Genomic DNA, 26,767 nt, shown 5'->3' on the forward strand with positions numbered 1-26,767 from the left:
CCGTCTTTCGGGTGAGACATAATTGTAAGTGACTCTGCAGCTGATGCATAGTTCACACACCCTAGTCCCTGTAAGTCGCCTTGGATAAAGGCGTCTGCTAAATAAACAAATAATAATAACTTGCTAGGGAAGTAGGCTGTTACTAGCAACTGCAGCACACGTTTTCATTAAACAATGAAGGAAATGACAGGCACATTTCTACTAACAGTTTGAGTTATTTACTCATTCCATAACTATATACTTCATACACAAGAGAATACCCTGAAAAGCCATTACCAAAACTAACATTTCTGTTGGGTATATTTTTCCTGTAAATGAATCAGCAGGTCACAAAGATTAATATACTGGAATATATAGGATAACGAAATGATAGAATTCTATTCAGAGATATCATATAGCATATACAATCAAGAGTGGCCAGTTGCTGGAACTGTGCATTTGTGTTTCAACTTTGGCCAAGAGCTTTAGAGGAAAGTGAAAACTGAATTGTATACCTTTCCGAGTGTGACGATAACTGATAGTGACATTTTTATACCAATTTCATAAAATTGTTATACCATCCAAAAACAAAAAAACAAATACTTTTATTAGAGGGTTCATGTGTTTTAATGTTTAAAATCATTTTCTTTAAATAGTTACAAGTTCAGTATACAGAATAGTGTATCTGATCCCAAGGTGGCCAACAAAGCTGATCTCAAACCTGCTGAAAGATGCACTACCCACTTGAGTGTCTATTTTATACTGATGTAAACATTACTTTTAAATATGTCTAAGCTTAAGAAAAAAATATATCTCTCTTAAACTATCAGAAATAAGCAATACCAGTAGATGGGATTCTGGGTTACACTTTTTCTGTTACCATATAGACCACAATATTTATAGACAAACAATTCAGTGCATTTTATAGACAGCCTACACATATGGTTTTAGACAAACTCCAGGGTATACATCATGCATTTTTGTGCAATGCAATGAATTTGATAACATTTGTTTGGGAGCATATATTATTTTCTGAAATTCCAATAATTTCTCACAAGGAATTGTAAGATGGGATCAAATCTAAGAATATCTAAAATAAACAGTTTCTAAATATATCTCATCATTCACACTAGTAAGGAATCTGATCCACTGGAAACCCAGCCTGTGATACATTATCGTTCCACCTTTATGCTGGTAGAATCCATGCAGGATTCTAGTTTGCCCCCTTCCGGAGGAAGCAATCAGATTCAGCTTTTCTTTTTAAACAGATTTATGAAACGCGTAGTAATAAACGTGTATATACCATCTCATCTGTAGAGAAGACTTATTAAATAGAATGGTTTAAACATGCTTGTGCGCTGCATTACAGGTCAAGGAGCAGCACTCGGGGGTCCTCCACTACAGACTTGACCTTGCGCAGGAAGGTCACGGCTTCTCTGCCGTCAATCAGCCGATGGTCGTAGGTGAGAGCAACATACATCATGGGCCGCACTTCAACCTTGAAAAGAAACAAAACCAATTAGCAATTAAAATCAGTAATGTCCTTCATTAATGAAGAAACAAAACCAAAACATTTGTCTAATTCAATACGTTTTACCTCAAAGTTCTAACTGAATACAAACAAACCCTAGAGGTTACATAACTTCTTCCCTCCCCTTGAAAACAATTTCAGTTTCAAGTGTGGCAAACTGCAGCCGTTAAATGAAGATTATGATATTGCATACGTCATATTGACATTAACTGCAATGTATACACATTAATAGAAGCCACTAAGAATGAAGGCGGCAGACAGTCATATATCAAAACCTTATTCAAAGCCACTTGATTAACTATTTTCTTTATGGGGTCAATACGAAATTACTAAATTATAAAAAGACATACATTTATTATTATTATTATTATTATTATTATTTATTTATTTTTTTTTTTTAAATAATTTAATTCATACAAGCTCACCTTGCCACCAATAGCAACTGGTCTGTCAAAGATCCCATGCATGCCCAGGATAGCAGACTGTGGTGGGTTAATGATAGGTGTACCGAACAGAGATCCAAAAACACCTCCGTTGCTGATTGTGAAGGTCCCACCATCCATATCTTCTACTGCCAACTCATTCTTACGAGCCTAGAAATAAATTACAGATTTAAAAGCCATTATGTCCTAAGCAAAACAAGTAGGGAAAAAAGGTATACATTTTTGCTTGTTTCACCAATAAATAAACATAACCTGTGTTAGATTCAACAGTGAGTTATCAATCTTGCTTGTACCTTTTCTCCAAGCTCGTTGATTGTTCTTTCAATGTCAGTAAAGTTCATCATCTCAACGCCCCGGATTACTGGAACCACAAGGCCCTGCCATCAAATGCAAAAAACAGAAATATTCAATTGTCCAATTTTACCCACACAAACATTATCCACACAAACATGAGTGACCTCTGCATTTCTGGAAGGACACATGGCTATTCATTAAAACTGCTTTAAATACAAGTGACTTCTGGATACAATACAGAGTTCAGTACTGAGGCTGACAATGAAGGAATGCATACAAATATTAAAAGCAGATGCTACAGCACTAACAGCAGCACATCACAATAAATTATTCAATAAAATCATGTTCTACAGTGACACTAGTTGGTGCAGTAGGCCACTTCAGCATGGCCTCATGTGAATGTACGACATGGGAAGTGAAAACTCTTTGATTCAGAAGGTTATAGGGGGGGCAACTACATATCATCACATGGTCAGAAAAACACAAAAATGTACCTTTGGCGTCGACACAGCCACACTAATATCAACGTAATCCCTGTATATTATTTCTTTGGTTGTGTCGTCAATAACTAAAAGAGAAAAGAATAATTAAAAGTGCTTTTCAAAGACATGCCAAGAATGCATTTGCAAGCCTGTAACTGAATAAAACTGAAAGTACATTCTGTGCAGCAAGCGGGATCTGTTGGGGTCTAAGTGCATGAATGAGAATGTCTCTGAAGAAAAAATAAAATTGGGCATTTCTGGGTTAAATGAAAACAACATGGCTGTTTATATATTTGGAACATTAAGAGTATTTTCACATGTGGTAAACTAGGTGCCCACACAGTGTTTCATACCAAATTTTAACCTGCAAATGGCAAGCTCTAAAGCTTTAAACCACAGGTATGTATGCTGTAGATATATTTACGCATTCAGAAGCTGGCTGCGAAGATGAAATGATCTTTTCACCTATTTTCTGTGGGCTCTTAAAGTAGAACGGAGTAGCTTATGGAAGGTTTTTGTGGCCGACAAAAAAAAAAAAAAAGTTTGGCTTTTGGGCTCTTCAGAATTGAATGCTTAAAATCTACTCAAATGTAAAACCACAACAGCTTGCACGGACTCACAGCATTCAGTCTTCTTAACCATATGCTTTTGAAAAAAGTCGCTGGCTTAACATCTTTTAATTATCAAAATCATTTAGTTTAGTGCTACAATGATTACTCTAAGTATTGAAATCTAACTTGCATTTAAACACTGTGTATATCAACGGATAAACATTAGAAAGGCTCTGTTTTCAAAACCTCCCAGCTATATTATTATTTCCAAGTAATATGGTTATAATTAAACAACACAGTATAAGTCAGTACTGTGCATGGAATACAATCTGGTATTTCTAGTTGTTTAATTACACTCCAGTACAGTTTATGTGTTTCAGTTACAATACACATTATTTTTTTTCTTACAAATTGTCTTTGCATTGCCATCTGTTATCGAGATACATTTAGATAACGCATGGAGATTAAGACCAGTCCAGGGCTCCATGCAGAGAGCAAGATAATTAACCTAGCCTTCCTGGAAGAGTAAGGTGTACTGGGAGTAACATACATGGAATGGGATTTTTGGCTTGAAGTGAAAATGGATGCATGAAAAAGGTAGTTGTAAAATAACTTCTGTGGTTAGTGGTACGAGAAACAGCAAATAGTGCTGGCACTCTTACCAGCATTGACGACAGGTTGGTCTTGCAGAGCGAATGCAGCAGCTTTCACAAACGCAGACATGAAGCCAAGCTTAATGCTGTGTTTCTTAAGAAAAGCATCTTTGTGTTTGCTTCTCATTTCTTGGATATTACTGTGGATAAGAATATGCATTTGTAAAGCCTGCAGCTGGTTATAACAGACTTGAATTAGTTATGGAAATTGAGACAATATTTATTTGTAAACATATATTCAAACCCTACCCCTCCTGATTTATACTCTGCATTCCTTCAAATCTTTATTAAATCTCATGTAGCCCATACACAAGCATGAACTACATTCTGCAGGTATTTCAGCTTCTTGGTATCTTGAACATATATCATAAAACGTTCTTATATTATCACCACACCTTACTTGAAATCACAACAACTTATAACTTATAATTCAGTGAAGTTTTTTTTTTTTTTTTTTTTTTTTAACGTTTACAACACTGAACAGTTTAATAGTAGAATGTTCGAAGCAATTTACTATTTTAAAAAGCTTCATTAATTCATATGAACCCTTTCATGCATGAAATATTGATTTATTCCCATTGCTTTACATGGGGCAGAGTTGTTGTATTTTTTTTTTTCTGTCTCCATATGACTTCACCATGCCTGAAAGGGTTAAACATATTTGTATTTATTTTAAAAATAGTTTGTATGTATTATCCCAATATAATAATAAAATACTCTACAGTACTACTCAATACAGACAATTCCTGTAGGCAAGACATCCATTTGTTCTTTTCTCAGATAAAACAGCCCTTTATCTGTGTTTTTGCCTGTTATTTTATTTTATTTTTGTAATTGTTTGTTTTCCTGCCTGTAACCTTATTTAATTCTAGGATTACTTCCCCTAACGACATTACCACCTCCCAAGACACAGGACCTCTGAGAAAGGAGAGAAGAAGCGATAAAAATCTTCAATTTTAAAAACCATCCAAATCTTATTGCCTTGTCGTAAAAGCCTATTCCATTTCAACATGCTTCTCATTCATCAGGTTATTCCCAGAGGGGGTTTTCAGATGCCCTGGCATTTGAACCTGTCTCCTTCCTTAGTCTCCAGAATAACGCTATCCTTGCGAGTCTTTCTCCATCCAATCAATTCAAATGAAATTACAACACATAACAACACCCCAAACAGCTGTAAGATGACACCTTCATTAGCTCTCGAAAGAAATGTTCAAAGTGTTGTCTCCTGAGCAGGAAAAACACAGCATTTCCACATAAATTAATAAAGCTAGTTTTACCAATCTTATCTTTGTTTTACAGGCATTAGGTACAAAATATTTACGTTTTTGTTGTTAAAGAAGGTATAGGATTTCACAAACAGAGCTAAAGGCTTTTCATATTGATTTATGGACAGTTTGGCTTTTAGCTAATCCATAACCATTTATAAGAGCACTGTTTAAAATCTATTAATATCATAACTGCCTGTAAATGTCACTATTAACAAAAAAAAACACTTTTGGAAAATTACAAAAATGAACCATCGCTAATGTAAATCGCACCTTACTTGTTTAGCTAACAGAACCTCTTCAGATATGGGAAAAGCAGATTTGTCAGAGAATCATTTTGTGTTACAAATCAGTCATGTGGGGGACATCCCATTTAAACCAGGGTATTCTATAAACATGCAGGATTCTCTCATGTTAAATGTTCAAGATGAAACACAGGTATACAGAATTTGTAACAGGCAACATGAGATCTGTTAAAATACCAAAATGTGGGTTAAAAATAAATAGTGTATTGATATGCATCTACAGTACACATACATACATACTGTATTAGGGTCTACACCTCAATGATCTAAACAGTGGCAGATCTTAATCTTGCTGCTTTCATTTATAAGCCTGTTCTTTAAAAGAGACCCCCATCATGTTGTTTCTTCAATTCTTACACATTTTCAAGCACACAGTTACACAAATAGAAACAAAATGCACTCATTTGGAAAGACCTTGGCTACCAGATGATTCTCACCTCATATCAACCTCATTAAAAGTGGTCAGCATTGCGCAAGTATTTTGCGCTTCCTTGAGTCTCTGAGCAATCCTCAGTCTCATTCGATTCATTTTCACCTGAAACATATTTTTCATTAGTAAACTTGCAAACAGGACACATTACACACATTTTCCTCCCATCATATGTGGTCTGTACAGAAAAAAAGAAACCCACCATTCTTTTAATAATAATGTAGGGGCGCTTCATTTACAGGAAGTATAGAACACTCATCCCTTCTAAATAAGACAATTCTATTAACTGCTAGTCTTGCGCCTCTTGTAGAAAAACAACTGTTAAATGAAAGGGGTGGAGGAGAGTACAACCACAAAAGCTGATCATCTCAGATTAAAATCACTGTGTGGTTAGTTCATTTTTTTTCTCCTGTGCATGCCAGTCCCTTCTTAGACATAAAATATAAGTTCAGCTTGCTCACTGACCATGAAATATATGACCACTAAAACGTGCAATTTTAGATTCATAGCCATCAACTATCCTGTTTGAAGTCATCAAACATTAAAAATAACGCTGAGGCTTTTATTCATCCTGGTGTAATTCTTATTTTTGTATATTTAGCATTTGTTACATTGTGTTTTTTGTAGACGTAAAAGTGTCCATACTGTACTTAACAGTGCACAAAATAAGCAATCCCTTGTATCTGTATCTACACTGAATAGAGTACCAAATCTGCATCATAATCTTCTATCTACAGTTGTCTAAACTAAGATTCACAGTTCACCTTACCCTGTGCTCAGATCTGGATCCTTTCACTGATGAGTCAGCTAGGGGAGGTGGGGGAGCTGCTGTGGGTTTAACTGCCGATACTATAGAGGGAAAACATTTTCAGATAAAATTACTATTAATTCTGCGTGTGTAATGTTCTTAACCTCAAGCATCAATTTTTCTTCTTTAACTATTTTTTTATATCACTTTCAAAATATATTAGCTTTACCTTGTATATGTTACATATATAAAGGTTTTAGGAATGCATTACTCATAGGGGTGGAACACTGGACTTGACTCTGAAAAAGTAGTTGTACAGAAGACTGAGTCACTCACCAGGTTTAGATGTCATGGCCTGCCCCAGTACTGGTGGGACGGGGGGCATGGAGGTGGGGATGGGTCCAGCAGATGGGGGTGGAGCCGCCGCTGCAACGGGCTCTTCTTTAGGAGCGGCAGGTTGGGGGGCATCTGCTGGTTTGGCTTTGGCAGCGCCAGCTAAAGAAAAGAAAGAAAACTCACATGTCAACTCTTCAACATGCACTTTTCCTGATCATGTGGTTGATAATGAGATGTGAGAAGAGCAGTTCACCCTACAGCAGTGGTGGGGAACTGAAATGAATGAAAGGGCCGCGTGCGTGGTCCTAAACAGCCCTGAGGGCTACCCAACAACACGTCTAAATGCCAGAAACCGGCAATTAAAATGCATAAAGAAATAATCAAAAATACATTCACTGACTACAATATATAAACTATATTACCATTTCAATTGAATAACAAATATAATGAATAGTAATGAATGTGCAGTACCTACCATTAATGTGACTTTTCCACCAGCTTTATTAAGTCAGACGTAAGGCTGGTGCAAGCACATGGAGATTTCCATCAGTCAGTCTGTTGCTAGTTTTTCTCTTATTTATTACACTGCCTCACCATTTTTTTAAGCAGCTAGTGTTTGACTCTACGACACCCTTTCCACCTACTCTTGCCACATATGTATCCATTTTAAACTATCTTTGCTATCGCTAACTCAAACCTTCTCTTCACAATTTCACTGCAGTAAAGTATTGCACAAATTCAACCTACTAACAACAACTATCTCCTAGCAACAGGCCTTGCAGCAACCCGTCAGGTAGCAGTCGCACTCCCGGTGAGACTTGACTATTCAGAAGTGTACTGTCTTAAAGATAACCAATGCTTTTCTAAAGTGTCTTCAAGGTTTAACCTTACAAAACCGTTGCTTTTTTGGGTTAATGAATTTAAATAAGAATTCATAAATATTTACAAAATATAGTGAACATCTTATTTTTGTGATATCATTGTTTGAAATGCCTTGTAAAATAAGGTCCTGGGTTAAGGAAAGACACCGCTTTGTGTGACATTGTAATTTAATAAATCTGACCGGCACGTGCACAAGAAAGCAGAATGTCATAGCTTCATTTCCACCAAAAAAGTTAAGAAAACATATAGTCCAGGATATTTTTTGTGTTACTGTGTGTGATTGATTAAAAAGGATATTGCAGGAGTGGTGCTCTTGTAGTTATGTTTTTATAATTTCTGGTTACAATTGTTCATAATACGCTCCGTGTGCTGACAAGCGTGTGTTTTAATCTTGAATACATTTTATTTTATTTATTTTTCACAGTGGTTTGGTATAGTAACGTTACACTTTCTGAATCACATAGCTAAAAAGAGACCCGTCCCTTCCGTACTTTTTTTTCAATTCTACTGCATAAATTATCCTGGGACTTTGGCAGAAACACGTGACTGGGAGCATTTTCTTCCACTGAAAGGTTACCATCAACAGCTTGTTTCTCTGCACAGATCTGTTCTATAGCACCACAGAGTACGCGGCTCTATATTACAATGCCAACGATATGCTTTTTACAGTATAAACTTAGAGTAGTATAAAGCTTGGCAAAGTGTTGAGGGCCATTATTGCACCCCTAGCGGGCCGCAGGTTACCCACCACTGCCCTACAGTGACATTTTATATTCAAGTAGAGTGCCCCCTATGGAACCCAAGGGTATTTACTTTGTCTTGTTTTAACAACCACAGATGCAACCTATTCAAAACCAAAAATAATATTTTAAAAATGAAAAATCTAAAAGAAAAGATAAAGCCAGAAAGCTTACCCCCTTTCCTAAGTTTGAAGAGTGGAGTTCCCCCTTCCACTTTCTCACCATCTGGGACTAGGAGAGCTTCAATCACACCAGCAGCGGGCGAGGGAACTTGCACTGATGTCTAAATAAAGCCACAAGCCCATTAATGACATATAAAATCAAGACTTTTTACAGGGCTGTAGATGATAAGGCTGCCAAGCATCTTAGCATACTTGAAACCACCACTGTACAGTCAGAAATCCTTCAAACCAATAAAGAGATCAAGGAAAACTCACTTAAATATACATAAAACTTATTACTCTTGTGTACCGGCCCCACAGCTGGAACAAGAAAAAAGAAAAAGAAATATTGCTACAGAGACAAACAGGTCCTATTATATGTTAATTATGATTACATATTAACAACATTTTAGAAGAAAAGTCACCATATCCTCGCTGTTAGAAGACATCCAAACTGACCACTAAAACCAGAATGAATGACCCCATTTTGGGGGGTTTTGCATCTAAGATCTTACCACAGTGACCTCATGAGCAATATAAACCTACATTTGTGAATTTAACTTGGGGCCTCCAAGGTTCATATTCTCCCTTTCCCCTGCTGTTCTTACAGTAAGTGTCTTTATTTTCCTAGTCGATAGCAATCAATCATATCCAAGTCTAGAAAGCAAAATGTTCGTACCTTGTCAGTCTCAATTTCACACACCACTTCATCCTCAGCAACTGTGTCTCCCACAGCTAGAACAAAATAAATACAAAATGCATGTTAAAAAAAAAAATTCTCCCAAAGGCCCAGGTAATAGGCAACAGCATCACAGTACTGCCTGCATCATCACTCAGAAAATGAAAAAATAATCAACCATCTATGATGAAGTTTGTGTTTAAAGTTACCATGGTTTAAGTTTTCCATTGCAGCAGACCAAACTGACATAGGGAGAGTGTCAGTAGAGGTTTAGTTATATTAATCCACAGCATAGCACAATCTTTTTTTTTATTTTATTTTAAATGATCCCAGTGCTTAACCTCACCTGGTAAAACATTCCATGTATTCACTGCTTGCATGAACCTGCTTCATTCCTCTGTGACAAATTTTAAACAGTAATTTGGCTTTACCTTACTGATAGCAGTGAGGTAACCAGAACACACTATTCCAAGAACTTTAACAAGAGCAGGTGTACATAGCTAGGGTCATTCTATCCCAGTTATTTCTTCCAGGTTCTATCTATGTCTTAATCTATTAACCATTTAGTGACAACCTGGCGTGACTTGGACCCGCAGTTGTGCTCCCCTGAGCTAGATGCATTATGTAATTTAAGGCATACCTTTCTCCCACCTGACATCTCCCTCTGAGACTGACTCTGCAAATGCAGGGGTATTTACTGTGACCACTTCATTGTCTGTATAAAACAAAACAAAAAAAAGAGGGTTAACACAGAACACTGTCGATCGGAGTAAGGAAATGCAGTGTAAGGACTCAAAATGGAATGTTGTCACTAAAGCTAATAGTATAGTAATCCTTGGTTAACAGAAGTAATTCATTAAATAATGTACCAGATTGTTGAGAAATACTTACTACAGGCTGCAGAGGTCTTGAAATACCTGATGTGGAAGACACTGGATCTGGTGTTGCAATCCCTGAAACAGACGATTGACAACATGATTACTGTGAATAATGATATATAAAAAAAAAAAAAATATATATATATATATATATATAATTCTTTGAATTTACATACTTGTTTTATGCTTTGTGGTTAGTAGATACAACTTGACTCATAAAATGTATTTTAAATAGATTAACATATCCTGCCAACTTGACCAGTATAGCACAAATTTAAAAAATATAACACACACACTCACGGAAACGGTCTGCTGTTCTTGTAAGCTAGCCGATGGCAAGCAGAAAGGCCTGCAATAGAAAAACGTGTAATGAACATTTTTTTATGAAAATAAAGATATCCTATTAATAGCAAACTTAATTAATCAGTTATTTGTAGAGAGCACTTAACTGCTTGAAAGCCCTTTATTTCATCAGAGGGTGTTACGTGCTTGAAAACCTTTCATGAATCATTCATCTGGAATCTGTTATTTTACACAGATCCTGTATTTAAAAAAAAAAAAATCAGGCAGCACTGACCAGTCTGCATGCAATCTCTAAGAATGTAAGCATCTTAACTCACCTGAAACAGTCCGCCTTCCTAAGACATTATTACCCTGTAGGAAGAAACAGCAAACATTTAGGACTTAGTATTCAGACATGCTGCTCAATATAATCAATTGCACAGTTCTCCCTAAACTCCATGATTCCACTGTGATATTTTCCTGTTTTGTTGTTCAATTAAAATTCAAATCATAGGAGACAACCCTTAATCCCATCAGTGCCTCAGAAAAAAAAAAAGAGACTCAAAAACGAGTATTCAAATTTGAAACGTCCTTCATTTAAAACACGTCGCCATGGGTAATAATGAGAGTGCTGAATTTATAAAAAATAAAAAATAAAAGAAATCCCAACCTCTGTAATGTTTACTTAAAGCAATACCGAGATGATTCTGGAAAGAAAAGTACACACTTATGTCAAAGACTTTCGTATGAGTACAGCCCAATAGGAAAACATTTATGAAACCTGCAGAAGCTTGCCACGCTTATTAGGTTCTTAACAGCTACTATTAAATATTAGGCCACAATTAATTAGCTCAAACTTGATAGGAGTTACTGATCTTAGATGAAAAACAACACCACAGTATGTGCACTATGCATTTAGTTTTTTGTAATACAAATCAATGCATACTCGAATATCCACTTGACAAGCATGCACGGTGCAATAATTATATCCAGGACAGTACTGAATTCAGTGTAACTGCATTCATACATGTGGTTTTCAGATGCAATCAGAAGAGACTGAAAGAAGATTGGAAATTAAGTATAACAATGGTGATGGTCTGCTGAAAAAGAGGGAACACTGCAGCGCTGAATAAATCTATGAATAAATCTCTCATAAAACTATGAATTCATTCTCTGATGTTCAAAAATGTACAACTGTATTTATGTTATGATATGAAAAAAGTGTGCGGTATCATTACCAAACTACAAGTGTTGCACAACTTTTGACAGATTACAATTGGACAGATTGTGCATATTCCAGTACAAGTTCCTATATGCTGTGGGCTGCTCTGCCTGAAGTACTTCACGCCCACCAATCATTCACAGGGCTAGTTTTACAAGGACAGCTGTTGTGTACAGGTCCCAGGCTAAAGGGTTCATTTTCTGAACTCTAAAGAGCAAGATAAGGTGTACGTCTGCAAAAGTAATGCATCTTAATCAGAAGTTAAAAGACACCGACATGCATTATGGTTGTTTGGTTGTTTGTTGCATGTCAGTGATTTTGGCATATGAACCTGTCAAACTACTACAAGTGACAACTGAAAATCCAAACTAATTTAAACTGGTTAAAATCCACTCCAATTTGACATTTTAACTTACTCTTTCAAGGATCTGGGTGGTAACATACTTACTATACAAATAAGGCAAATACTGGAAACTGTTATCCCCTTCACAGGTGCTTGTGAGACTTTCACTTGCATAGTTATAAAAACAGCTCTGCATGGAGCCTTTACATTTAACCTAACCCCCCTCCCCCCCTTTTTTTTAAACAGATCAACCATATGTTAACGTTCCTGGGTAAAATCATTATCAACCTGTAACAAATCAATAACTGGGGTAGACCACACCTCTTGCACAGATATAGTTTACTGTGCAAGAACATAGTCCGTTTTTATTTGTTTTGTTTTTCTACAGACAGGTTAGCCTAAACTACTGTATTGCTTGCTTATACTACGGAATTTGGCATAGGCAAGTTAAATAATGAACGCAGAAAAATACTTCTGGAGCACTGTAGTGCAGACTCGGATCACTGCGTACCGAGACGTAGAATAATGACATTGCCATATATATATATATATGCATAGATATTTTTTAAGTTCATAAAATATTACATTTTTCAAGAACTTCTGATGACCTCACACACAGTACTTGTTTGACCGACAGTTGTTGTCTCCGACACAGACCTGCTCCACCATTGGCTCGCCTGTGTTTCACAGCTGAGGTGACTCTCGTTGTCAGCTGTTGTGACCTTCTGTGTCGTTGGGGAATTTACCCCAGAACCCCACAAACTGAGTGTCAATCTGTCCTTGGGTATTGGTGAGGCCTACCCGCGGCCTACTCAACTATGTGCTTTACTTACAAAACCCAGACTAGCCCTGCCCCGAGCTGCCTGCCTCCCGAGTGCTTTCCGCCTTGACAGTCCTTACCTGGCTGATAGCGGAGAAGGAGCGACCGAGAGTCCGGGAAAGGCACCGGGACTGAGACAACATGGTTTTAAAGACAGCAACAGCAGCAGCAGCAGCAGGGGAAGATCAACCGAGACACACACAGACTGTCAAGAAACCGACGGGGGCGGGAACAATCAGGAATAAACCAACACCGTCAGGTACAAGAGGGGAGAACCCCGTCGGCTCGTACCAAAAAGCCAACAAAAAACAGGGGGTTAAAGATGCGTTTGCTATTTTGTTTATTCAAGCAAAAATACAGACAGAAAAAATTAAAGTGATCGCGCTTTATGCAATGAACACGTTTCAAGAAATACTTTATTTAAAAACATTATTTAAGACCCACTTGCAGTAAATGCTGTCATCACTGGTAAAATGCATGTACTTTGGAAACTGAATAGCCTTCAATAAAAAGATAATTACAAGGATTTTAACTCATTAGGCACATATAATTACAGAACATTCGATTTTGTAGTCATGACTACGAGATTCAGAAATAGTCGATTTAGAGAAAACAATTACTTCATTTTTACTGCAGAAATTTGTATTTAATGAAAAAGATCATTGACTGAATCTTACAACTGACATTATTTCAAATAAGCGCTGCTGTGTAATCCACATTTATTTGAAATATTCTGGTTAATTGTGTATTGTGGATGTTAAGTAAAATGATCGCAATCACTCTAATAGGGGCCATGCTTAGATAGTGAAACGCGATTAAGTTTTGATTTAGTAGATGATTTAAAAAAAAAAAAAAAAAAATGTATTTAAGATAATTCCTAAATCGAGATGTTGAACTGTAACAATCAAATCTGTTTTCGGAAATACCGCTGTCCCGCACCTTTTTCAAATCAAACCTAGTTACTTGCAAGTCGGAGGCGGTGTAATAAATTACCTCCAACAGTCGAACACAGGCTGGGGGGAGTCAACTACAGCCATGCCTTCTGTAACAAAACCTCAGCATGCCCATCCAATTCAGACGGCCACTCTTTTTGAGCCTACCTGAAACCAGCAAGCAGACTATTTTCTGATAACAATCTCATTTACATATCTGGATTTCGATTGGCTCGCCGTGGCCAATCCCCTTTACCTTTTATGGCACGGGGGGTCTTAATGACATCAGGGACTTTCTAATAATACAGTGCTAAGAACTGTAATAAATGTAACAGTTACAGGGACCGTTCAGTGAATAGCTTTAACTTTACTTTCAGCGGAGCAGCGGTATCACTTCCTTCTCATCACAGACAAAGGTAAGAGCACTTTATCAATGGCAACCGTTTATATTATTCAGTCTGAATATAACAAAGGTACAGGTAGATTTCGTTAAGCATTGATGGAAGTGTAAAACATTGTCTCAACCTGAGTTTATACGTGTTCTTTTAGTATTGTAAAACAAACAAACAAACTGGAGAAAAAAAACCCTTTTGCATCCTCCATTACTACAGTTACCTGGAATTCCACTTCTCGGTCCAGGTGTGTACACTTCGTACACTTCAATGAAACGACACACACTTTGGCATTGTCTTTAAAATAGAATATGGCAGAAAATAGCTTTGTATAAAGTTAGTCATGTAGTTAAGAAGCTTTATGTGGATGGCTGTTATTGGTTGCATGCACGTCTGTGCCTCTACTGTTTCACTCTCCATTTTAAAATACATGTTTTTAATACCTAAAATAATGTTTGAGTTTAAATAAGCGTTGTTTTTTTTTTTTTAAATACAATACACCATACACGATAATCATAATAAGACTGTAAAAGGTTTCAAATACATAATTTGTAACATTTAGCACAATCTTGTATTATTATATAGTTGTTTTGAATACAATCACCGATGACGGCTTTGTCCGAATATTTTTTTAATTTTTTTTATTTCTTTGCTTATACGAGTTATTACCTCATATAAAGTAAATTCCATAACGCATCAAAATCAATAGAACCAAGAAACTCCATGCAATGAATATTCGCTACTGTACAGCAGCACAATGATTTGAGTTGGAGATTAGTTAATGAGGCAGAGGGATCAAGATACTGGACCTGTATATATAGCAAAGAATCATAGAGATTATTAATAAAAGAAAAATAAAACTTGAAACGCTTACCTAGCCTACTTATGAATACATTAGAAAGTATTTGAAATCAATGATATCGTGACAAAATTATTACTATATATATATATATATATATACCTCCAATGTTTGTTTTCAAACGCACTTTCCCTTGACAAAGGTATGTTAAACATACCGAAACATTGGGAAGTTATTCTTTGAGCAAAAACGTTTCTCTCTGTCATATATATATATATATATATATATATATATATATATATATATATATATATATATATATATATATATATATGTATATATATATATATAGACTGGGCCTATAGTCAAAATTTTAAAAAAAGTCTTTCATTGTTTTGTTTAAAGGAAGTAGGCCTATAATAATTTATTACCACAATCTAAACTATTATTATTTAAATAGTTCTTATAAATATTTCCCCTTTTTATTACTATTTAACAAGATAGCAGAAGTTAAAACCGTTTCTAAAGACAATGGGGTTTTTGTCACACAGTATTGGTGTATTCCTGTATGCATTATTGTATTAAAGACATGCTGAAGCACACACAATTGTTTTAAAATGTGTAGTTAGAAACACACACAGAAAAATAGAGACCCAACGCCCAATAGCCATTGGCCATGCCACACGCAAGACAGCGTATTGTTCGTCTCATATTCAAAATTACTTTATGGAAATATAACAAACACAATGGGAACTATTAGTCATGGGAACATGCATTGCTTTTTGAGTGAAAATGACACTAATTGAGGGCTTCAATATGCAGAGGGTGGGATGGGTCTACTTAGACTAAACAAAACAAGGGTTCCAGATAAAACCATAAGACCCTTGTTTATCTGTTAAGCTTAAATGATGTTTATTTGAACTATGTTTTATCGAAGAAAGTAATACTGGTTTGAGAAAATTTTGATTGTATAATAATAAACCTGATGTATTATGAAACAGGTTTACTGTACTTCCAATGGGGGGGTGGGGGGGTGCATTTTTTGTTTTTAAAAAATTGTTGGGGTGGCAATGTATATTCGGTGTGAATATTAAAATTACAGCATGTTCAGAATACCTAACATTTCAAAGGACCAATTATTTTCTAGACCGTGTGTTGTTTTTATTAAGCAGAATTTAAACATGGAGCATGTTGAAAGCTACCTTTGATTATGTTGGTTTCAAATTAGTAATTGAATGTAGTTTGGGCTGCTTGAATCACCCAAAGTACAATTTGTCTTAAAGCTTTTATTTTTTATAAGTATAGATTTTTCTGCTGTTTTATCCTCTACAACAATATAGAGATAACAAGATTGTTCTTAAATATTATACATTGATCTCCTGTGTGGTCTCAGTAAGGAGAATCATTCTTTCTCTCGTTTCCTAATTAATAGAAGGCATTTATAGTGTTTATAAACTTTTTTACACCATGCATATTAAACATCTTTTAAGTGATGAGATAAAAGGAAAACACTGTAATGTTCTCCAGTTCAGATCTTGGATTTTTTTTTTTTTTTTTTGGTAATATAGGTAGGCTTTTTATACAGAAATAGAATTCAGATTTACTGGCAATATACTGTATATTATATATCAGGGGAGCTAAGAAATGAATGCAATGCACAAAGTCTGCCATCTCCACATTGTATGTTTTTGTATTAAACATGACTGATACTGTAAACATAGTTGTTACTATTAGAATTTTCAATTAGACTTAGGTTTTAGACCTGCATTTATATTGAAAAATGGAAGATGGTTGAAAAATGTATATTAGTACAGTACATTGAAAAGAGGGTTAACAGCCCACAGTCCATCTGTTTTTGAAATGTGTTTTCTTTTAATTACTTAATTAATTAAAACAGGAAATTGTATTTTTTTCATAAGTTTTGTAGCTTTCTTTAAAATCAGTCTTATTTTCAGATTATTATTTTTTTTTATACAATTGTCTTTCAGATATCTGAACACTTCTACATCCTACTTGATGGCATCTTTGATATATTCATCTTGAAAGCTGTTTTTATAATTAGTCTGAACGTCATAAAATCAGTATGAACCTCTCAGAGCAGAACATGCATAGCTCCACAGAGAGCTACCTGGTAGAGGACAAAAATGAACTGTCTCACTCTTCCTTCAAAAGAAATCTCTATGACGATTCCTTGAGGCTATACTCAAATGGCTCCATCATTTCTCAGCTATTGCGGAAATCAATACAGAACAAGAGGGTAGCAGAAGAGAGCCTTTTCTACCTGCCACCCAGTGCTGTCCCCAGTTCCACCACTGCAGACTTAAGTCAGGAGGACAGAAGCAGCAGCTCCTCAAAGGAAAGCACCCTGGAGCCGTCGTCCCCGGCTAGTCAACCATCCACAACCACCAGCTTTGAAGCCGACGGGCCTTTTAATGAGCACCGCCAAGCCAAACGAGCCAGGGTGGAAAATATCATCAGAGGAATGGCGGTTTTTCCTAATGCGCGAGTTCCTGCCGACAGGGACAGAAGCGATCCCTCAGGAGATGCGAGGGAAAGCTACAGGGAGAACAAAAGGAAGCAGAGACTTCCTCAGCACCAGAACCACAGCCTGTGTGAAGCCCTGCCAGCCACCAGAACCAGCAATAAAGACAACGAGTGCCATCAGCTTAAAGAACAGCTTCAGTCTATGCAGAGGCTGCTGAGGCAACTGCAGGAGAAGTTCTTCCAAGTTTATAATGTCAGTGACTCTGAGCATGATGACCAGGATGAGACAGAAGAGGCTAGCTTCTCATCGCATACCAACAATATGAACACAGAGTTTATGGAGACTTCTAACTATGACTGCAGTGCTGGTTTTGATGGTGGCTTTGAAAAGATGGAAAAAGTAAAAGAGGCACAGAGAGATAGACTGCCCTTTGGCAACATTGCCCCACCGATGCTAGCTGATGGAAAGAATTTGTCCGATACATTAAAACACGAGTTATCCAGGGTGGTAAATGAGAGTGTGGACTCTGTTTTAAAGAAGTTCACCTCTGTATTGTCCAGCCAGACATCTCAATTGCAAAATGACCAGGAATCCATGTCTAATAACATGGCTTCTGAAAGCAAGAATCTACGACCCTATGCTCCGGAACTGGCTCATTTTGAGGACAGTGTAAAGCCCAGACATTTCGAGTATTATCAAAATGCTGAGGCACCAGCTGATGAAGACCAGACAGAGGCACTGTCACTGGTCGTGCGGAAGTCCTCTCTCAATCATCCTAGTTCTGCGAGCCAAGGGCTTAAGAGACCCTACCACTTGCCTCAAACACCTTTTCAATTTAACTATCACCAGGCAGTGCAGGAAAACCAAATACTTGAACATCTCCTGAAATATGGCCCTCATGGTCATTTTAGCAGCCAGCCATGCATCCCCCCATCTATGGACAGGTCTTCACCAGAGTTGGTAGACATACCTTGGGAAGCCATCAAGGTCAGATCAAAAGTCAGCTCCAGTCACGTGGCTCACCAATCACGCCAAGCGACTCTCAGCCAGGTTCCAGTGGAGAGCCTCTGTCTTCCCCACGTAAAAATGGAATGTGGGGATCTTCAGAACATGGCAGAACGGAATCCTTATATGTCATTAAATATATCCTTTTCTAAAATTGATTTCTACAAGTGTGTAGACAAAAAATCTAATTAAAGAAATTACATTTAGGTAAACGGAAGGTGATTTTTTTTTTTTTTTCGAAATGCTGGATTACCTAAATTTAGTTTGTATTTGTATTACTGAAGATTTTATATTTTATATTTGATAAAATATTTTATTATTAAGCAATATCCTACATAGCAGAAATTACCGACTAAATAATGACAGATGACAGTCATATATTCTGAGCTAAACATTGTGAAGAGAAAACACTGTGTGTGTGTGTGTGTGAGAGAGAGAGAAAAGTACATTTTATCCAGGATCAGTTAGGACTTGGGTACATTGAGAGTTCCAAAGATTTTCGTGGTAGTTTACCAGTGGTATAAATGCAACTATTTAAATGATAGTAACAACATAACCTTGAGACCCTAGCAGTCAAAGAATAGCTCCAGGTCAGTGCCTGTTCATAGTCACTCCTTACGCTTACCTCAGTGGTGTACAGCTATAGACCAGGATGAGATTCCAGTTGAAAACACAAATGCAGCCGTGTCTAGCCTATGCATTCCAATGCGTCACCGGCAAAAAGGTGATTTTCAAAAAATATAAAATGGGAATTTGCTTTGCATTCACGTTCAGCTGGGTATAGTGTATCATAATAATCTTTCATTCTGCAAGTTTAATGTTATTCCCATCTACTGTCTTTGAAGACCAAGGCAAACCAACAAACAAAATGACAATTTTCCTTTCTTCCCTTTCCAACACAGAAGTGACTCTTAGCTTTAGTGCCGCATTAAGACTTCCAGCAGAACAGACTTCAAGGAGAATGTTCTCTTTGATCTAGGTAACCCAAAAGAAAATTATAGCATCTTCTTTAATCTGAACAAAGTAATCACTAAGTCTGGAAAAAGACAAATAAAAAGGAATACATGGCTTTGATAAGAAATTGTGTGGAACAAGAGGCTGATTTCAAAGGCAGAAATAGTGTTTTTATTCAGAAAATACCATGAACTTTTGACTAATATATATATATATATATATATATATATATATATATATAATTTTTTTTTTTTTATGTCATAACAATAACAAAAGGACCCACATTTCTAGTTCACAGACTGGTCCATAATCACATCATAGTTCCTAGAGTATTAGCACTTTCTTATACCAGCATTGGTTATTTTGTACAGAACCCCTTCTCTCTTTTGTGCATGTCTTGGAATAAATATACAAGCACAACAAAGTACAATACATATTGCACACTGCAAGTTAGCTTTAAGAACCTGCATGCCTGAACTGGACAGCCTTTATCTTCAGAAAAAAGAAAGTGGTTATACATTATATTTTCAGGTCTGTCTCTTTCTGACCTAGAAACAAAAATACAGCTAAGGTAATTCTGCTAGGCAGTGCAATGCGGACCTAGGTTTTGATAGTCACATTAGGTCAAGAATAGCAAGCACAAGTTTGGAAAACAAATTCTCCCTTCTCTGTCCCTGTTATTCTTGCATTAAAATGCTTTTAGCATCTGAAGAAAATGTCACCTTGATTAACATTGTTCCTTGTTTGTGAAACAACAGCCAGGAATGAGACTATAAAAGCTGCTTATGAGTTCATACAAAACACTATCACGTGTTCCTCTTCACAAACAATAATGGAGGTTAATTAAAATACATTATTTACATATCAAGTAAATGGAAAAAAAAACAACAACAATCAGTTCTGGCTCTTCAGAATACATTTAGTTAGCTTTTTTTTTAAATCCTACCCCCTTCCATGTATGTATGTATGTATGTGTATATATATATATATATATATATATATATATATATATATATATATATATATAATGTGCTAGTTCATTAACAGTTGGGGTTCTTTAAGTTTTTGTAGGAACAATAACAAGAATAGTAATACCAATTAAACATTTTCTTACCTTTAATAACCGACAGCAACATTATCACAACCCCCCCCCCCCTTTTAATTTTGCTGAAGATCGTTTTTTTTTTTTTTTGCTTGTTTGACTTTGTTTGATGCACCGACATAATTAGGTTTCAGTGTATAACAGCCACTGCTCACAAAACATCAAGTGCGCTATTACAGAGGTCTCAATTAGCTTCCTGGTCTTTTGAATAGCAGGGATAGGATGTTTATCTTAGAAATGAATAAAGCACTTTCACTTTTGATGGCCCAGCATCGAGACTGCCACGTCATTGAAATCAGTCAAATTATTAAAATTTAAATCTGAAGAAACCTACAAACAAAATCCAAATCTAGAAGGGAAACGATTAAGTAATAAAGTATGTACTCATGTCCCAGCACATGGAGAATAAGCTTGTAGAAACGAGGACAAATGTTGAGTATTTCAATTGGTAATTGAAGTTCTTCTTTGTCATAGCTTTTTGATTTACAGATGGCGACTGTTTAATCCTGTTACTGTGTTTGGAGAGGTATCGTCACTTTTGAATGTGTACCAGAAAGCAAATTAGAACCCAATATTTCCATCAGCTGTGATCAGATATGGAATATTCCTCTAATGTTTATATTTTTAATTCCGAACGACAGAAATACTAAAATATTATCCCAATCTGTGGTCACAATACAGATTACATTTGGTGGTCCCCAATGAAATTTATTAGGGTAGAGTTTGCCAACATTAGCCTATAATGTAAGTATGTGATAATTGAGCCTGCAGTTTAGTGAACCGTGTCTTTGTCTAATGCGATTTATCAGGAATAGGAGACTAAGCTAAGAGTAAGGACAGGAGATGAGGAGTTGATTGTATCTACATAAACAAAGGCAATATTAGTCCATATTATAGTAGGATATAAATTACTGTACGAGGACAGAAGTGGTTTTAATATTAAACGCTTCTATTACTTAAAACAATATTCAAAAACATAGTTCATATCCTTCAGTTGGTTTATATTTTCCTATACACCAAAATAAATATATTTGTTGTTTTACTAAATTTTGAAAGTGAATAAGCTTTGATCCTTAACTCTTGCATACATCCAGGAGGGTCTAACACCCAACCACTTGAAGAAAGCTAAATTGATGTTCTTTTACACACGGTATCCCAGCTCCAACGTGTTGAAAACATTCTTCCCAGACGTCAAGGTAAGCAAAGTAAGGAGTATAATAGTTTTCAGATATTGCATCAGATATGGCTATATGCATACAGAAGGGTCCAAAATATTTTGATGTGCCGTCAGCAGGAGTAGGACAGATTTTGTGGGGGGGCTATTAGGAAATAAAATAGACAGGAGCCGAACTACATAACCAACTATCCTGTCTAGAGAAGAAGCAATGATCTATTGGCTTTTAAAAAGGGTTTACAAGCAGCATATGCTGGACTGCAAATCTGTGCCATTTTACTTGGCATGGCAAACATCCTGTAGAACTATTCAGTTATACGTGTGGTCAGAAGAGACAGACAACTGTTAGAGGAATATTGACAACTGCAGAAACAATGCTAATTTTAACCGATTGGTTAAAATGCTGAATTCAGAATAAATAATTGCATGATCAAGACTGTTGTGCAGAGGTGTAGTAAGTGCCTTCTTTAAAGCATATTTCATTTCTGAATCACGATTTACGTACAGTGCATACCGTACTGACTAGTTCTAACTACCTGCTTATCTTTTTTTTTTTTTTTCTACCACTGTACAACTCAGGGAAAATGATATGTTGAATTATATATCATTTATTGATGATGCTTTTTCAGTATGAAACCTAAATGCAGACCACTTGGTTATAAATACATCAGTATTATGCATTGCGATATGTACGTGCTGTTAGGTTTGTTCAGATCTCTTTTTAAAACTCTGGAAACAAAATCAGGGATAATAATATAAAATAAATATAATATTTGCTGAAATCAGGACATATTACATTAAGAGGCTAAGAAATTCAACCTAAATATTTGTCTAGCCCATCCCATTGCAATCTGACCTTCCTAATGTAACCTTATTGACCGCTTCTGCACTGCTGACCTTGTAGGCTAAGGGGAAGTCAGATGTGAGTCTGTGTCTCCTCCTGGCCCATGACCCTGCTAAGAGGAATCAGACTGAACAAAAGGGAGATAATCCTGGTGTCCGATTCCATTCTGTCAAATTACTGAGTCACTGAGAAGGAAGGCTGCTCCTGCTTTTCTACTGCACAGGCAATCACACCATACCTAAACCCCCTTTTTCTTACCTCAAAACTTGAGATGTACTGCATCACTACACTTTAAATTCTTCCCCGAAACCAGCTACATGGTGGCTGTTTGCAGAAAATAGTAAAGTTTAATATAAGAAAAAAAGGAAGGACACGTAGTCCAGTACGTTTTTAGTAATATAAATAAAATATGCCGGGATAAATATTGATATGTCAAACATTCCTTTCAAATGCCTAACATTAATGTGATCTGCACTTTAACCTTCAGTAAAGCAGAAATTAGTGTTGGGCGCAAAGCCAATTGGTTCAACAATAAAAAAGTAACATCTTCATCCTTCTAAAAACCATTGAACGCTTTCATTCAGATCACTTTTCTGCTTCCAGTTTAACCGCTGCATCACCTCCCAGCTCATCAAATGGTTCAGCAACTTCCGTGAGTTTTACTACATCCAGATGGAAAAGTTTGCCCGCCAGGCGATTGTGGATGGAGTGAACAATGCAAAAGACCTCACGGTTTCCAGAGATTCTGAATTGTTTCGAGCCCTCAACATGCACTACAACAAAGCCAACGACTTTCAGGTATGAAAGCACAACTCGATTCTTTTTTTTTTTTTTTTTATTAAATTGTTTTTTTAGTTTTATTACAGTGTTTGTAATCGCTTCAGAATAACCTTAAAACCTATGAATATAAACAGAAGCAATTTCAAAAATTAGCATACACACTTTTTATTCAAATAACCAGGATCCAGGAAAGCACATATCACTCAGATCTTACCTGCAATGTAAAACCATAATAAAGGGTCCAGTATTTCTTTTTTAAACACCTTTTTGTCATGGATAATGTCGGGGACTAAACTAGTATCCTTCTGATTCACATGAGGGAAGTACTTTCTGGCAAGCAGTGAGAACAATTAGCAAAATACTCCAGCTGTCTTTGGTGGGGGGTGAGGAGTGGGGGGGGAGTGAATGGACTCTGCGATATGGGATATTGAGTAGTTCATATCTGTCCCACTCATACGAAATACTTTGAACCAGTCGAATATATTGCACAAAGTGATACAAAATTATTTTGTCGCTTTCTATTTAATTCACATTCATTTTGTTGAGCTAGATTTTGTAGCCAGGTCTAGGTCAGTAGTCTAGGTTATGGCAAACCGCACTTACTGGCCCTCTGATCTGTATTATTTGCACATTGACAAGTAAATATCTCCCAATAGTCACGTCTCGTGCCCTCGCACTGTCCCTCATGGTGCTCTGCACCGGAGTCTAAATCCATTATCTAAACTTTAGAGCCGCTTATTATAGATCTAAACTTTAGAGCCGCTTATTATAAAACTGTGGGAAGAGGAAGCCACAGAGTCACACTAAAACAACTCCGGATTAGTGGTACAGCACGCCTGAACAAGGCTCGGATTGCTACTGACGTGGAACGCTGAGAAAGATCCTGTAAATTCCGAGGTAGAAGGGAGTTTGATGGGAAATAGCCGAGAAAGTTTTCTTTACTTGGAACCAAGACATTCCTTTCCCAGGGAGGGTTTTTGTTAGGAGCTAAAGGGAAAAAATAACTTTTTCTGATAACATTCAGATAACTACTCTAGTTGAAGTAATGTCTCCAGATAGTTTGGCAGATTCTTTTCTTGATATGTCCCATCCAGTTAATAGAAACAAAACAAGTGAGGTGGAATTTGAACTTAAGGAACTAGAGGTTTCATTAAACATTTGTAGAAAAAAAGGTAGCATATTCTCATTTTTTTTTCTTTTAAAAAGTTAATTAAACATTTCCAAAAAAGACATGGCAGTCTCATCTGCAGTCCAAGTAGTCTCCCATTGATATCACTAAAGGATTCCTACTTGTTAAACATTTCCCCTTTAGAACCAGTTTCATCCAGACCATGAGTATGCACTTCAGTTAAAAATGTGTCTTTTTTACATTTTGTAATAACTTTGTAATTGGTACGATCATGTTCGCGGACTGTAATGCACTGTTCTTTCCCACAGGTTCCAGATAGATTTCTTGAAGTTGCTGAAATAACATTACAAGAATTTTTCAATGCCATCTCCATGGCAAAGGATACCGATCCCTCGTGGAAGAAAGCAATCTATAAAGTAATCTGCAAACTAGACAGCGAGGCCCCCGAACAGTTGAAATCTTCCAACTGTCTTTAAGAAGACCTCTCACAACCACTTATACTTTAACACAGATTGACGCTACTAAGAACAGCACCATCTGGAACATGACCCATAGATTAATGGAAAATGTACGGCATCTATTAAAATTGATTTACAATTTCTCTTTTTTTTCTCTCTCTCTCTCTGTAACGAAGTGCTATATTGCTCCTAATGGCAAAATATCTGAGAAAACCACATTGCATCAAAGGATAATGTAGTTTATTATTTTTATTATTTTAGTTTTGGAAAAAAAGAAATGAACAAGTCTTACCATAAAAATGTTGTTTAAAAAAATGAACATGATCAGTCCAGAATTCCAGAAGACCATTTGTGTTACAGCTCTTCAATGGATAAGAGTTGTGTTTTTGTTGTTTCTTTTACACTGCAGCCGTGGGCTCTTCTACCAAGTGTCTTGTTAGTGTTTCAAGCATATTCAACATTTTTAAAGTAATAATGGAGATGATAAAGTGTCTGTAGAACATGGGTGCTTGAGGCGAGAAAGATACTGTCCTAAAAAATAAACTGCAAAGAAGTCTCCAAAAATCAGTTAGTGTGAGAAATTATTGCATAAGTATATTCTGTAAAAAAAACATTTATTGATGTCATCTTAAAAATAAAAAACAAAACATGTTATTTGTTGCACATGAGTGCAACATGTTAATTCCACAGGGATCCTATGGACATCTTAATCACGTCTTTGTAAACCTAGTTTTACAAAGACGTGATTAATGAAGCAAGAAATGAAGCAAAATGCATCCATTATTGTACTGATAACGTAGAGTCTTATTTGTGTAAAATGTATAAACATGAAAGAATTATTTTTGTTTGCATACTGGTAATGTGAATAACTGTCCTTTCTGGTGTGTTTTTTTTTAAATGTAAGGTAGAAAATAAACAGTACAATGTTAAAATTATTTCTCTTTTGCGCATCTTTTTCAGTTTACTGGATGTGACTAGGCAGGCAGGAAAGTGTATATATTAAATTAATTTTATAATACAAATAAATTGCAAACAGCTGGATGAGAAAAACCTTAAGACTTCAGACAAATTATTAGCTTGTTAAGCACTGATTGTTTTCTAGACAACATTCTTCTTCCTTTTATTAATCTAATCTAATGTAAGAAGCGAGTAAAACTAATTGATTAGACACAAGGGTGTAAAGCTGTTTTATAAGAAGGAGTGACTGCAGAAATGTCAAAGAGATTTTTTAGATTAATTTGCCTTATCAATTCCAATTAGATTGTCTCCATTTTAAAAAGTTACTTTACTGGAGTAGTAGAAATCGGGGGGGGATTTTATTTAAATGAATACTCGTTAAGCCAGTCGTATATCAATCACAGCTGGGAAACGTGTTCATAATAAAATTGATTTCATTTACGTTTTTTCTTTTCTTTTATGAAACAACTAAAAGGGGCTTTTAAAATTGGTCAAGACTTTATTTTTCATTTACAAGCAGAACGTACAAGAGAGATTGCAACATGTTAACAAGCCACACATTTTTCTTAAAGCTATTATAAAAAACCACACTATTACAATCGCTCGGTGTAACTACATGAAGAGGAGTCGCTTCTGCTTTTAAATGAAAAAGTGAGACTTAAGATTTAAAAGCCCATTTCAGTGTTTCACAGAAAACACACAAATTCAATACATTTTACTATTAACACATTT

General features: G+C 36.1%; 2 protein-coding genes across 3 annotated transcripts; one reads left to right on the forward strand and one right to left on the reverse strand.

Annotated features, from left to right (window-relative positions):
• Positions 1-582: 582 nt before the first annotated feature.
• LOC117423131 (dihydrolipoyllysine-residue succinyltransferase component of 2-oxoglutarate dehydrogenase complex, mitochondrial-like) lies at positions 583-13,260 on the reverse strand. Its single transcript, XM_034038590.3, has 15 exons — positions 13,105-13,260; positions 10,978-11,011; positions 10,658-10,706; positions 10,371-10,432; positions 10,120-10,194; positions 9,480-9,535; positions 8,814-8,922; positions 7,018-7,176; positions 6,703-6,782; positions 5,941-6,038; positions 3,943-4,073; positions 2,742-2,815; positions 2,247-2,330; positions 1,936-2,103; positions 583-1,477 (listed from the first exon to the last, which is right to left on the reverse strand). Exons 1-15 carry the CDS (start codon positions 13,165-13,167, stop codon positions 1,343-1,345), a joined length of 1,377 nt encoding a protein of 458 aa, XP_033894481.3. The 5' UTR covers positions 13,168-13,260; the 3' UTR covers positions 583-1,342.
• A 573-nt stretch (positions 13,261-13,833) lies between these two features.
• LOC117400052 (prospero homeobox protein 1-like) lies at positions 13,834-26,018 on the forward strand. 2 transcript variants are annotated; one of them, XM_058991846.1, is made up of 5 exons: positions 13,834-14,372; positions 17,136-18,775; positions 21,782-21,898; positions 23,315-23,509; positions 24,929-26,018. In XM_058991846.1, exons 2-5 carry the CDS (start codon positions 17,231-17,233, stop codon positions 25,094-25,096), a joined length of 2,025 nt encoding a protein of 674 aa, XP_058847829.1. In that variant the 5' UTR covers positions 13,834-14,372; positions 17,136-17,230; the 3' UTR covers positions 25,097-26,018. The 2 variants fall into 2 exon arrangements, with proteins under 2 accessions (XP_058847829.1, XP_033855418.2); XM_033999527.3 differs by having other exon boundaries at positions 13,838-14,372; positions 21,782-21,889; positions 24,929-26,016.
• The last annotated feature ends 749 nt before the right edge of the window (positions 26,019-26,767 follow it).

This window comes from Acipenser ruthenus, chromosome 18 (genome assembly GCF_902713425.1).
Source record: "Acipenser ruthenus chromosome 18, fAciRut3.2 maternal haplotype, whole genome shotgun sequence".
NCBI lineage: Eukaryota > Metazoa > Chordata > Actinopteri > Acipenseriformes > Acipenseridae > Acipenser > Acipenser ruthenus.

Coding starts and splice junctions, on each gene's coding strand:
- LOC117423131 (XM_034038590.3), bottom strand. CDS start 13,167: ATGTTGTCTCAGTCCCGGTGCCTTTCCCGGACTCTCGGTCGCTCCTTC. Junction 8,923..9,479: donor GTGAAATTGAGACTGACAAG/GTACGAACATTT, acceptor GGCTTTATTTAG/ACATCAGTGCAAGTTCCCTC. Junction 2,104..2,246: donor TCAACGAGCTTGGAGAAAAG/GTACAAGCAAGA, acceptor ATTTATTTCTAG/GCTCGTAAGAATGAGTTGGC.
- LOC117400052 (XM_058991846.1), top strand. CDS start 17,231: ATGAACCTCTCAGAGCAGAACATGCATAGCTCCACAGAGAGCTACCTG. Junction 21,899..23,314: donor CAGACGTCAAGGTAAGCAAA/GTAAGGAGTATA, acceptor TTCTGCTTCCAG/TTTAACCGCTGCATCACCTC. Junction 23,510..24,928: donor ACAAAGCCAACGACTTTCAG/GTATGAAAGCAC, acceptor TCTTTCCCACAG/GTTCCAGATAGATTTCTTGA.